This window comes from Amphibalanus amphitrite, unplaced genomic scaffold, assembly GCF_019059575.1.
Source record: "Amphibalanus amphitrite isolate SeventyFive unplaced genomic scaffold, NRLGWU_Aamphi_draft 000092F_arrow, whole genome shotgun sequence".
Lineage (NCBI taxonomy): Eukaryota > Metazoa > Arthropoda > Thecostraca > Balanomorpha > Balanidae > Amphibalanus > Amphibalanus amphitrite.
The window spans coordinates 1050248-1064093 of NW_024881588.1; the positions used below are offsets into that span (position 1 = coordinate 1050248).

The window sequence follows — 13846 nt, forward strand, 5'->3', positions numbered from 1 at the left end:
CCAAGCCTGTTGGTGATTTGCGCAAATACAGAAATACAGAAATCCATGAATGATACCCTATTCATGGCAGTTGTGAAATTATCTCAGTGAAACGGAATGTCATTGTCCCTCCTGCGTGCTTTGTTGAAGCGCTATCATAGTTCTCCTTCGTCACGCTGTCCAGACGCAGTACCCATTATCACTAACAAATCTGCTCATTAAAATGCACCATCAACAACGCTCCGCCACTCCTCTGACTGCATCCTTGACGTCATCCCTCCAGGTATGACGTCACCACGTCGCACGGCGTTGAACGGGCGCCATGACGTCACGGACGGCGGCGGCGGCTTCATCCCCGGTATGGGGGAGAACAAGCAGGTGCCGCGCGTGCTCAGCGGAGGCTTCTTCGGCTACGTGGATGACGCGTTCTCTCAGCGGACTCCGGAGCTGCCCTGTGAGAGGGGCGAGACGAGAGCCATCGGACGCTCCCAGCAGGTAGGTACCGAGTCAGAGGACTGGGTCAGGTCAGCACTCAGCGGAGCTGCCCTGTGAGCGGGGCGAGACGAGAGCCATCGGACGCTCCCAGCAGGTGAGGAACAGTCTCTGGGACGGATCCGATACCTGGGAGTCAGACCTTGCCCCGGCTTATAAGTATCATGCAATGTGTCAGTATAGTACCGTAGAGAATTCCTGCGCAAGAGCGATGTGTTTGCAGTTTGCACACATTGCACGTCCCAGAACGTCAGGACAGTCGGTCATGTGTGTTGGAGTGTCATGCATGTGCTAGGTCATGACAATGGATTCCTATGGAGGGGCGAGGTGTTTGCACACCTTGCAAGGTTTCATCATCCAGAATGCTGGTACGGACTAGTCCTTCCCAATAAGCACTTAGTTATTGTCAAAAACAAGTCGCCCTCCCAAATGCTGCACATCCCTCACAGACAGAAGTCATATATCTACCCTTCCGTGTAGTTTTCCGTGTATCGGCGCCGTTTGCCGGGCCAACAGCTCCATTTGTCGGACACGGTGCCCGGTCAGAGGCGCCGCCGACCGATGGCTCACGGCTGACCGGCCGTCTCTCCGGCCGGCCTGTAATCCCGGAGCGGTGATTTCACCCTCAGATGGTGATGGTGACGGCTCCATGCACCACTGGTGCCGCAGAGCGTGTGCTAACTACTACCTCTCAGACTGGTGATGGTGCCGACAGTCCCACGGCTGCTCTGGTGCGTGTAAATAGCCCGGTGCGACCGGCTGTGTGTCTGGGGATTTACTCAGTGATGGATTGTCGACAGAAAATGAGTCAATTTTAGGACGGTGATAACGACCAACTAATAAGGTATATAGGGCCTTGTAATAAGGCATACCTACTACTAATTGATATCGACCGCCAAGTGTGTCTGTCACAAACAAAAACACCGTGTGATAGAGTCGGAATGTTCCCTCCCACGTTACTGGGAACTGTGGAGATACAAGCACTAAGCAATACAGGGGACTCTTCTTATAGGGTCGTTCAACTTCCACGTGATTCTCGCCTGGAGACGGTTCTGTTTCCGGTGCCTCTCATAACATCTTGATCATCAGCAGTCGCGTGGAAACGCTTTGGACGGTAATTGTAAGTGATTGCACCAATTTACCAGTTGCGGTGGTATCTTCTACAAATGGATGTACTTTGGCATCTATTCATTAGTCTTTCATCAGAGTCAACTGAAGCGTGCAGCATGCCTTGAAGCTTACATTTATCACGGCAGACATAGTTATTGATTGTGCTCGCGGAATTTGAGCCACTCGTTTCGTCATTTATTTAAGCCAACGGCGAAGGAGCCATGCAGGGAATTTTCGAATTTTATTCGGCTTGGATGAATTGTGGCTTGGCATCGGTATTATTGTGGTCAATCAAACACATCCAGAGATAATTTACATTAAAAATTAATATCTTCTTCCTTCAGAGCGAAGGAACAGGACGGCCAGAATTCAGAAACACCTACATGAACCTGAAATATGAGCTTACGAGTGATCTAAAAGGTGGTGTTTAAAATTGAAAGTTGAAAAATTTTCATCGCTAACTGAAAGTTTTTGCTAGCACTATGGTTGTGTGTTCTGTGTTCGGTATTGCATCTCAACACGTTATGGGCAATGAAGCATTGTCATAGCGAAATCCTGACCCTTTTAGCGATAAACGTTTTAGGGGCTGGGCTGCCTACTGAGCCGTGGGCGTCACGTTAGGATTGCATGTTAGGCCACAAGACGTTTTTACGGCTATTGGCGTGTCACTGCATCGGTCAAAGCCACATCCGTATCCTGTGTTACTCACCTCCGTCATTGACCATCAAAAGCTCTGATCCGTTTCCAGATTGTTGGACGTTGGTTTGGCTAAAATTGTCTTTTGCATGACCTCACGGACAGGCCTAGGCAATAAATCGAACTGACCGACGGTCATCCATCTACATCTTATTTTGCCGCACTTTGAGGTTGAGATGTCCTGACTTGTTTAATGAGGTATTTTAACTTCTATGTCAGACTCATCCAGTTTTCCGGTCGTGTGCTGAATTGTTTGTTTTGTTTTGTTGGGTTAGGCCCTTTCGGTCTGACGAGACCATTTCAGGGCCGCAAGGATGAAAGGCATTAGGGGGAGACATTGGTCTGGGCAAGCACCCTGGTGAGTCGCCGGGGCTGAGCTGGTCCAGAGGACAGGCCGACCAGCCTCCAAGCACTCACGGCACCCGGCTACGGGCGTGCTCTTACGGGCTATCCCGCATGGGATAAAGTTGTCCGCCCAGCTCGGAGCAGAGGATTGGAACGGTGGTCTGCTCAGACAGACAGTTCCTATTAATATCACCTACTTCTCCACTTTTTGACACCCTCCGCCGTGACCGCATCACTGCCGCCACTTCCCCTGAGCCCCGCCCCCGGCAGAGTCCTTTCAGGGGCGCCCCTCCCCCCCCCCCTAGCTGCTTGCTGCCGGGCGCCGCGCTGCGGCAGTTTGGAGCTCCGCCGGCCCGGGCGGCTAGGTGGCGCCAGTTCCGTGCGGGCGGGCGACTGTAGCGGCGGCTCTGACCGGGCCGTGTGCCTCCAGACGCGGAACGAGCGGCGGCCGGCGCCGGACGCAGATCGATCCGGGCGAGGGGAGTCGACCGGCGACCGAGACCCGGCGGTGACCGACACTCCCAGCTCGAGGACAGGCCCGCACACCCAGGGCAGCACCATGTTCAAGGTGAGAATGCTGGCGGTCAGCTGCCACGGCCACCCGTGTTGCACCTTGACCTGGCCGCGCCGGCGCGACTGCGACGCGGGTTATTTTTACACCTAGTCTGGCTATTTCTGCACCCGTGTGGGAGGGGATTTACACTCGTGGGACGGAGTGTGGGACCTGGGGTGGGAATAGGCTGGCGGACAAGATTGACGAGCTCACGCTTTGTTATGACGCGGGTAAACAAACTGGCCTTGATGTCTGTGAGTGGCGCGCGGTTGTTCGTTACTGGTGCACGTGTTTTGCGCTGAGCGGCTCCACGTGATGCTCGCCGCGCTGACCTTCGGAGGCGCTCACTGCAACTCGCATTACATCAGAGCATTACCACTCTGCAGTCTGCATCCCTCCCACACCACTCCCAGTACACACTCCTCCCCCTCACACCTCCCTCCCTCCTCCCCTCCAAAAAACCGCCGCACCTGTTCCCGTCGCCGTGTCCCGCCGCAGCGCGTCGTTCCTGCCTCTGTCTCAGTTGTGAAACCCCGCCGCGCCGGCTGGCCGGCCGGCTGGCTGGGCCGCCCCCTCCCCTCCCCCTCCCCACCCCCGATCACGGTCACGCGGCCACGCCGGACCGACAGCGGCCGTAAGCTACGGTACGTGCTGTCGAGGCACGGCCCGGCGCGGACGAATGGCGGGCAGCGGCGGCATTGTATTTCTTCGGTTCGTGTTGGGCTATTGTCTGAAGCTGGCCATGAGTTCAGTTGAATGGACAGGCTGTTCTTCACTACCACTGTGAACGGACTCTTTATGATCCACCGTTACCTACTACAATCTACAAAATTCGTTCCGGATTGCTGGGAGTTTTCCTCGCCGTAACGGTTGCAAAACTGGGCCCATACCCGGTATTCCCTCGTCGCCCATAATGCCGCAGCTGTCGTCTCCTGGAATTTCACTTGGCGGAGTGCCAACTCCCAGCATTGATCTGTCTGGGATCCCGGGTATTTTTTGTTGAGAGCGAGCCCTCCCAGGAAATTATGGGAGTGGCCCACTGCACTCAGCCTGCTCTCCGGCGGCTGGGGCTCTCTAATGTCGGATGGTTTACCAGCGTTTGTCAGGATTCGCTGGGATTGGGGGCGTGGCAGCCACGCCCTTTTCTGTCGGGATTTAGTTACTGGCAGCGCAAGACAGTCGTGGTTCTTATCAGTAGGAAAAGAGTAAGTTCAAGCATATATTCGATCAACATTACCTACATTAGCCCTAAGTTACCCATTCTTCATCCGTAGTGTTTCTGTGGGCTGTGGCTATGAAGCCGGTATCCACATTTCAAAGCCTCCCTACGGATCTGTTTACTGCGCCGTATTGTTTGTAGCCGCGCGAGTCGTGTTGCAGCGTTCTCGCGGTGTAGTGCCCCTCTGAGCCGCGGCGTGGCCAGCACGGCCCGGCACGACCGGGCGCCGTGCCCACCGGCTGCCCCTCAGTGCGGGTCCGGTCCAGACTCCCCTCCCCACTCCCCGCCCACGGCGGCAGGGCGGCGGGCGGTGGCCCACTGCACCGGCCAATTGTCTGACCGAGAGTCGGCTGACTGACCGTGAGAGGGCCGGGGCATGTGGGGGCATGGAAGACTGGTATGACAATGATGCTGACCGCTGAATCGTGGTACAACGGGGGCGTCGTGCATTGCAGAATACGCATTGCGGTGCAACTTGCCAGATGACTGAAATGTGGAGCACCAGACATTAGCGAGCTAGACATAGAACGGATCGCAACTTGGGCTTCTGAAATTAAACAAAAAAAATTTAAGAAACGAGGTGCACAATGGCGAAGAAGCATGTCAGACAAACTATATAGCTGTCTGTCAGACCGCAACACTGTCAGTCACTGCGCTCCACGGCCACTGTTCCGACACGGGCGTGGCGTCACAAGTAACTGAGTCGGTGGAGGTGACGCTCCAAGCTCACCTCAGACCGGTGCGGGAGCCATACCGTGACGTGACGAACTGTGACACGGCCGTGACGGCTGGTGCTGGTGACACTACCACAGGTAGTGTGACGGGTCTTGGTGCCGCCGTGACGGCTAGTGCTTGTGACACTAACACGGCTGGTGGGGATATCACAATCGAATCAAAACATGGTTTCTGCCGGTATCGGGTTTTCCATAGGTGTCGTCTTCCCGTGAATATACACCAGCCGTCTATTGCATCACAGATGTAGATTGATTGCAGCCTGGCTGTCGCCGTGGTATGAGCTGTTTGACGTGGGCAATTGGCAGGAGGTCGTGTCCTTGGTGTTAGCCGTTAGGTGTGGTGCCGCTGGGACCGTGGTGACATTTTGGTTCGGGGAGGGGGGGGGGGGGTATTTCCCCGGAGTCCAGCTGGGTATGACCGGCGATTCAGGTCACCTTGTACTGAGCTGACAGTGGTGACTGGTGAGGTATGTACAGTGGTGACCTGACCTCGTATCTGAAAGATAATTCGACCTGGTAGAGTTATCAACCTGTTGAGGCTGGTGTTGGATGCATAACAAAGTTAGCTACCGATATCAGCTGTCACGAAACCATTTCCCGTGGCTCGGCTTATAGTCACTTCTATTACTGTTGTATCCGGATCGTGACGCCCGAGACGCCGATTCCTTGACGCTGGCCGGTGTGTAACAGACGGTAACGACCGTGATTCGGCAGTCACGGAAGTCACACACGTTGGTTCACGAACCGGTCCCGTGACTTGGTACCGTGAGGGATAAAGGTAGCTGGTAGATGGCCGTCTATGACCAATGAACACGATTTTCTTATAGGTGGCCTCGAAAGGTGACATTTTTTCGTTGGACAAATTGCGTTCGATGAGTGGTCGCTATTTGTTTCCCTTTGTGTCATATTTATCGCATGTTTTGTAATTCGCTTAAGCCCGCACATCGGTTCCATTGCTTCCTTTCTATATATCCTTGGTTTTAAGATGGAAATTAAGCTATGCTAAATCAGGCATCAGCGTACTTAAGGTAAGAGCTACATACGAATCACGAAGGGTTTCCGTGGCCGAATTAATGTCGGCTTTTAATCGCCGGCTAAGGTTTCGTCTTGTTATGGAAATTAGCGCACCACCCTGCTCATTTCAAACGAGCGAGCTCTGTCCGACCTTATTCTGTCGTCACCACGGCGGGGTAATGGGAAGCCGCGCGGCTGTTGGCTTTCATTGCACACGCTAATTGCCAATAAGGCCCGTGTTCGATTGCCACATCTCGGTTTATGTGTATGTGTCATGCGACGCAGGACTGGTAATCGGCATATTCCGTGACTGGTTAAACATTGGGGTGTTTCTGATGGTAATGACACAGATCTAGCGGTGATCACTCTGCGATTTATTGCTTGAAGGTAAGACACTGGGGTTTACCTTGGGCACTGGTATCGAGTGGTGTTAATGTTGCACGTGGATGTGACATGTTTAGAGTGATATTCCAAGAGGAGCAACGTTTGTCTAAGGTAGCGGAATATGATGCAATGGGCTATTTGCGCCCTGGAAATACCAGCTAGGCTGCTCGCTGGCTGAGGAAGTTTGTTTATTGGGGCTTTCTGCATTGATGCGAAGCGATGAGCCGCCGGCCGGCTCTGCGGTTAGCACCTGAGCACTAAGTCGGCCACTCCGTGTCGTGATCATTAATCAGTGATCACTTCTTAATCCTACTTTAATCAAAATCCTTATTGGGTGAACCTACGTCATCCATGCCCAGTTAACGACGCTACGCCTATAGGTAAGCAGTCTTCTACATCGGTTCATCACTCAGGTGACATCACCGCGCGTAAAATGTCGCGTCTTTTCCGGGTGCGCAGTTGTGCACCACACTTCTCCTTGGCACTACGGGCTGGAGACTCAAATGGCTGTCACCTCCTCGAGCCCACGACTGTACGGTAGAGCTGAGCACTCAATAACACATCACCTTACCTATGCGCTTTGTCGAAGGTCCAAAGTCATATGTCCATCAACGCTAACTCTTGGGTGTCAGATACAGTGGCAGTGTATCATTGCTCGTCAGTCGCCGGTCCATCGCCACTGGCCAATCGGGCCGTGTTATACAAACACTGATACAGGTCTGATGCGCAGCTGGTGATTCATCCGTGCACCGTCCATTGTAGTTGCATGCTGGGCCGCAGCACAAGCCGCCACATCCCGTTCCGGGTCCTCCACAACATGCATATCATCCTCCCCCGTTCTACCCTTTTAAAACAGTTCGAACGTACGGATTTCCGAGGCCAGCACACACGCTAAACAAACATCTCTGCGCAAATTCTGTTCTCCATCGATCCTCGACTGGAAATTCCGGGTAGACGACGATGTTTAGAACCGAGCGTGAGCCGTGTCCGCATAGCCGAACACGACCTTCCTCGGCGGGCTCGTGACCGTACTAAATCCTCCTCAGCCGCCGGGCGGATGAGTCACCTGTACAGGATGTATCTGTATCGTTGATCAGTGCGGGTCGGACCGGTCGGACGGGGGTGGCACTGGCTACACGGGCCCGCTGGTGATTACAACTCGTGTACCGGTGACGTCAGCGATCACGTGATAGACAGGGATGGGCGGCCGGTGTCCGGGCCGCCTTGGTCGTGACACGCAACTGATCTCCGTTGTTTAGGGCTGCCCAAGGCTGTGTCAGCCGAGCTGCCTGACCTTGCATGACGTCAGTAAGACCAACTCATGATGGTGATAGCCACAGGTGCTCAGCAGCCCAATAACGGTAGTTGAGGCCGTGCTGAGGCCTCCGGGCTCCTCTGATCATTCAGTTTTACTTGTCCGGAAAAAAACGTTTACCTACGGATGCATCATTTTATCAAAGTCATGATGTAATTACATTTAAGTGCTTTCCATATCGTGTGCTACTTACGGAAGTCTTCTTCGAAGTGCTTACAAATTCGGAGAGAACGTAGTCTGACACGCAGTCCGGGTGTGTTGACCTTCTCTCAGAATACGTCACAAGGTCACTGGGCATGCTCGTATGCATGCATTATTTATGTAAATAAGTACTGCCAGCTGGGTCGAGCGGCTTGTACTGAACTCTGATGTTCAAATTCCGGCTCTAGCATATGGCTGATGTATAAGTCGTCTCATACATCACAGTGACCGACGGATCGTTCAAAGGTAATGAAGTTACCGGTGACATCAGTGCATCAGCTATGTGCATAGTACTCGAGGTTTTGCCCAGTCGGGATTGGGATAGGGACAAGGTCACGAGCCGACCCTTCTTGTGTCCATGCCCTTAGGTTTCAGGTCAGTGTTAGCACAATGATATTAGTGTTAGCTATTGCTCTATTAGTGTTGTACCCGTCGCCACTGATATGTTGTTGCAACGTATCTCTGCTGCCTTCCGTGCCTGCTATCACGACTTGCTACACAGTTAAAAACACCCTCGTGAAAACGGACGGCGTGTGTCGCGGTCAACTCCGGTTAGGTTAGTGTTTCAGAAGTGGTCAGATCTGGTCAGATAGCGGTCAGACTCGCTCAGCCGTGTGCCCCAGAAGGGGGCGATCATGCACCCGGTAATGGAACAGTAATGCCTATCAGATGAAACTGTTGACGTCAGCTGACCGCAGGCGTGTCACTCCACGACGCGCTGGATTGTTTGTGCGGGACGTCGAATGCACATTTGACACGAAAACGTGTTCTTACTGCCGTAACAATGTCCGGGATACCTTACTGGTGACGTGGCCGAGACTTCCTTGCTGCTCAAAAGCTCGATTCATTTTTCAATGAGCCTCTGAAAAGCTCTTTACTTTTTACCCATGCTGTTGAGTCAACTGATTGAATTTATGTAGGAAGTGCAAGCTTTAAAAGCTGAAAGTATGCTCCGTGACGTCCCTTTTACCTACAAATGGAAAAAGCTCAATTGATTGAAACTAAGCGATCCTTCTGACTGAAGTCTTTTTTCTAACATCCTTCTACCCATTGGGTGACCTCTGGCCGGAGGTAATGGCCTCTGACCGACGTAATTGGTTTTGCCTTTGCACGGCAGCACAGTTGGGCAAAATAACACTGTTCTCACAGTCTGACCTCCTGCCTCCCCTTCTGTCCACAGTCGGACAGAATAACACTGTTCTCACAGTCTGACCTCCTGCCTCCCCTTCTGTCCACAGTCGGACACGCAGGTGACGGAGGTGATCGAAGTGAAGCAGGTCCAGATCCTGGACGCCGAGCCCTGGAAGGACGAAGGAGACGTGAGTACCGAGACCGGCCTCACCCTGAGCGGCTGTGTTAGCTAATGTGACAGGTGTACTGTGATAACGGTGGACATCGGAGGAAAAGTGTTGGGTCGGCACCTGTCCACATAAGCCGCACAGGTGTCAAGTCCGTATAGAGTTGGCACGTCCGACACTTATGCGGCGCTCAGCCCAAGGCTGCTTGGCCGTTATCAGAAGCCAGCTCTGATGGACATGAGGAGACCCTGCCCGTGTCCCAGTGAGCCCTGTTTATTGTTTCACGGCGAGACACGGACACGAGCTGACCATGACAGCACCCTTCCGATGAATATTCAAACCGTGTAGGGAGGCGGGTGATCAGTGATCACTTATGGGCCGCTGACGTCATACTGAGCAGTTGGAATCCAAAGTTTAACAACAATCATCCAGCAATGCGCTGGTTCCGTCTACCCCGCCGAACTTAAATAACGCAGTTTTTGACAAGGCGCATCGGTCCGAGCTGCGCTATTGAACATGAACGTTTCCTAGAAACCTAGGCCGTGTGGCGTGCTCACTGCTCAATAACAGCTAGGGACGAGTCTGTGTTCCAGTGGAAAAGTGTAGGTGGGTGGCATATTTCCCGGTAACGGATTGCAGAAATGACATGGTTTCCTGATGGAAGTCCGTGTGGTTAGGTGTGTAGACAGATGGAGTCTATGCGGAGGCCTCTTGCACCAAAATCCTCTTGCACCAATGCTTGGATTATTTTGCATCGTATACCCAATCCAAGACTCAAATGTGACAATTTGCGTGTAAAATTTACCGAGCACCTGTAGGATTATGTATTGGGCCATTGCAAACAAATTTACCACCGTTTGATTAGCTTATTCTGAAACCGGTTTTTCGATTTTACCTAGCTAGGTAGCTTGGTGCAAGAGGCCTCGGCAGTGACTATTTTACCAGTGTATCGCGGTTTTCTTAGAGAACGACGTCATGTGTTTGTGAGCTATGCGCCATGCGGTCACAGTTTCACATGGGTAGCAGCCGGAATCGTTCACAGCGCGCGCCGCGCAGTGGCCAGATTTATTTGGCTCCTCTGTCCTTCCCCGGCTCTTGATTTTGTGTCTGCTAAAAGTCATGATCCTGTCACTTGTCAGCCATCGGACGGACTGACAGAGGCCGTCATCTATCTGCTCGCCCCGTCCAATCACGTGACAGGAGACTCGCTCATCGAGGCGTGTCAGACCAAGTTTATCTGACCACAGTTTCGACATAATCACAAGGCGGCCTCAGGATCAAAAAGTTCCCTACCATCCGACCTAGGCGGGCTCCTCATACCCCTGCTGTCCACCCTGGTCCGTTACACGTCTATTTACAATTGAGACCCTCTTGGCCGCGGCTGACTGACCGCCCTCTGCCCCTACGGTCTTCACGATGATGGACATTGACTGCAGACACCCTGCTGATGACACTGCGCTGTAGGACATACAGTGACCACCGGCGACACTTAAAGCCCGGTTCTGACTGCCGAAATCGATCGGAGCGGATGGTAAGCGTATGGTGATCGTATGGTGAGCGTGGCTGGCGGAAAAAGATGAAAATCTCTAGGCCCGATACGATCTGGTAACTGGTAGATCGTATCGTGCGGATCGTGCGTATCCAATGCGTATCGTGTGGGAGTCTGCGTCCGCCATTACTGCCGGCGGTGATAGATAAGAACGAAATAAATACTTTTTACGCTTAAAGAGACGTTAAATGTAGTTTAAAACATCTCTCTAATTCAATAATTTAGTTTGAATAGTCGGGTCTGACTGTTCCGTGAAGTTAATCAACATTTCGGCTTGATTGGAGCAGCATGGCTTGGCATGGCGGTGGAAACCATTCTCGGCCGTGGAAGGTACGCGATTTTGAAAATGCGTGGAAAAATAGAAAATCATGTCAAATTGTCCTGGAAAGTAACCTACAACCTAAAAGTGAGTATTGTGAATGCTGTGCATCGGTTTTCTTGAAAATCGGTTCGTTGAAATTGACAGAAATTCATTGGTAAGATATCTATGTACCACCTCCTGCCACCTCCGGTGTCGCCGGTAAATCGCCGGTCACCACGAGGCTTGCCGGCTCGGCAGAGCGCAGGCGCACAGATGACGTCATCTGGGGGAAGCGCGTTGATTGGCCGCCGTGAACGGGACGAGATCTATAAAGAGGGTAATTAACACTTTTCAGCCTTAAAAAGAGGTTAAATGTAGTTAAAACATTTCTTTAATTTAAGTATCAAATTAACATTATCGGGTGAGGCTTTTTCGTGCAATAAAATAACAGATGTAATTGACGCATCTGAACGAAACAATGATTTTTCGTATGGTATCTTCAAAGTGGAAGTACCTACTTTGATTATAAGTATGTCAATCAAGCTTATTTATTTAGAGTATGCTACTGTACTGATAAGATAAGTTATATCAAATATGTTAGCACAAACCTTCCACAAGACAGCAGCAAGAAAAGCAGCAGCACAGTGAGTTCTCCACACGATGTCAACTGTACGATACGATCAAGACAAAAGATAAACTCAATCCATCTTTCGACGGAACGCAATACGACGTACGATCTGCCGCTACCGAACGACGCGCACAGTCACGTTTTTCCCGGTTCTCACTGCACACATACGATTACCATCGCGGCGATCGGGAAACGAGCGTGCCGATCCCCATCCCATCACCATACGATCACGATACGATCACCATACGATCCACCAAACGATCGAAAAACGGCAGTCAGAACCGGGCTTAACCCTCGCCGGCGGCGGGGGGGGGGGGCGGGTGCCGCCCCCCCCCCCCCCATAGGGTTTTTTCGCGATAGCTCCGAACACGCTGGGGATAGAGAGCTGAAACTTGGCATACCTGACCTTCGATCCAAGCCGGATCTTTTGAAACCAACCGCATTTTGGGTCAGGTCAGGTCACTGACCTATGACGTCATAAGTGAACCTCTGCACGGTCTTCAGATGTCGCAACTTCGCAACGCCCTCACTGCCAGAGGAGATGTCATAGGGTAATGAAACTTGCAGGATCTAGTATCCATTATGAGTCCCACAACTTGTATATCTCGGATTTTTCCTAAAGGTCATATGAGGTCAGGTCATTTTCGTGACCTCACCATTATAAGTCAATGGGGAAAAATTCAAACTGCTATTCTGGCGCCGGGAACGATCTCCAACTATCTCAAGCACACAGAATCGTGATTTGATGCACTCCTTGCAAGGTTAGATGCGTCACTTTTGCAATGTTGACCTTGCGTGACGTCATTTATGACGTCATCAAGGTCATATTAGTTTGTCGTCAATAACTCTTGATCAAATTGAGCTAGCGAGTCGGGAAAGCCACCAATGGACTCAGGAAGACCTACCGAATCGAATGATATGCGACATGACCTCTTTCAACCAACTTCGTGACCTGGGGGTGCTGACCTGACCTTGACCTGAGGTCAACACCCCAAGTTGACCTGACCCGGACAAAAAGTATATCATTCGACGCGCCTGAGCGAGACGAACACGATGCTGCCAAAATCGGCGCTCTGCGGCCGTTTTTTTGCGAAGTTATTCACCAAAAACTGAACCGTACCTTGGGGCACTTGACCTGACCTCAGAGGTCACCGGTTGACCTAGGACCTTAAAACCGGGTACCAATCTCTGCGTCTGGTAACGGCGCACACGCTCGTTTTTTCCGCGACGCGCTAGCTCCACCAGGGGCGAAACGGCGAGGGGGGGTCGTACCCCCCCCCCCTCGGCCGGCGCGTATGTAGAAAACCAATAGGTCCGGCGAGGGTTAAAGATGTATAACTACGACGCCGTGTGGGGTCGACCCCAGTGACGTCAGCACTGGCCACCAGTGACGTCATTTAGCTGGGTGAGACGCCGAGAAGTAATGATCGAGGTGTCTGGTGGAAGGGTTGTGGGCAGTTGCAGCGTCCTGACTGGCGGGCTTGGGTGAAACAGAAGCATAGGCACGGAAAGGTTGAAGGTCGAACTTAGAGTGTGGTTGTTCAGAGGCCTCTTGCACCGAAATCCTCTTGCACCAATGCTTGGATTATTTTGCATTGTATACCCAGTCCAAGTCTCAAATGTAACAATTTGCGTGCAAAATTTAGCAAGCACATGTAGGATTATGTATTGGGCTATTGCAAACAAATTTACCACCTTTAGATTAGCTTATTCTGAAACCGGTTTTTCGATTTTACCTAGCTAGGTAGTTTGGTGCAAGAGGCCAGCTCGCAGATTTCATCCCGGCTGACCTGACACGACCGCTCCCAATGACCGCTGGGCACCCCTTTAGGAGTAAAAAGTGAGCTTCGAATTGACTCAAGAACCACAGCTTTTGACTTAGCAGCACAGCGCTTGACCGATTTAGTGATTTGGGCGGGATGGTCAGAAACGGTGTAAAGTTTTTTTTTTATTTGACTGGTGAGCGTCATTCAAAACAAAACAAATAAGTTAAACATTTTTGGAACGTGCACCCCCTCCGCTTTCAAA

At 51.9% G+C, this 13846-nt stretch overlaps 1 protein-coding gene across 7 annotated transcripts in view; it reads left to right on the forward strand.

The window, feature by feature from the left end:
- The first annotated feature begins 262 nt into the window (after positions 1–262).
- LOC122380187 (dihydropyrimidinase-like) overlaps positions 263–13846 on the forward strand; it is a 31161-nt gene continuing 17577 nt past the window's right edge. For 5 of the 7 annotated variants that reach the window (XM_043363134.1, XM_043363135.1, XM_043363137.1 and 2 more), the window contains exons 1-3: positions 263–474; positions 3053–3190; positions 9281–9361. In XM_043363134.1, coding sequence (XP_043219069.1) covers positions 265–474; positions 3053–3190; positions 9281–9361 — 429 coding nt within the window. In that variant the 5' untranslated portion in view covers positions 263–264. Of the gene's footprint in view, positions 475–521; positions 569–2998; positions 3191–9280; positions 9362–13846 lie in introns of those variants that run through there. The other 2 variants (XM_043363138.1, XM_043363139.1) reach the window with 2 other exon arrangements.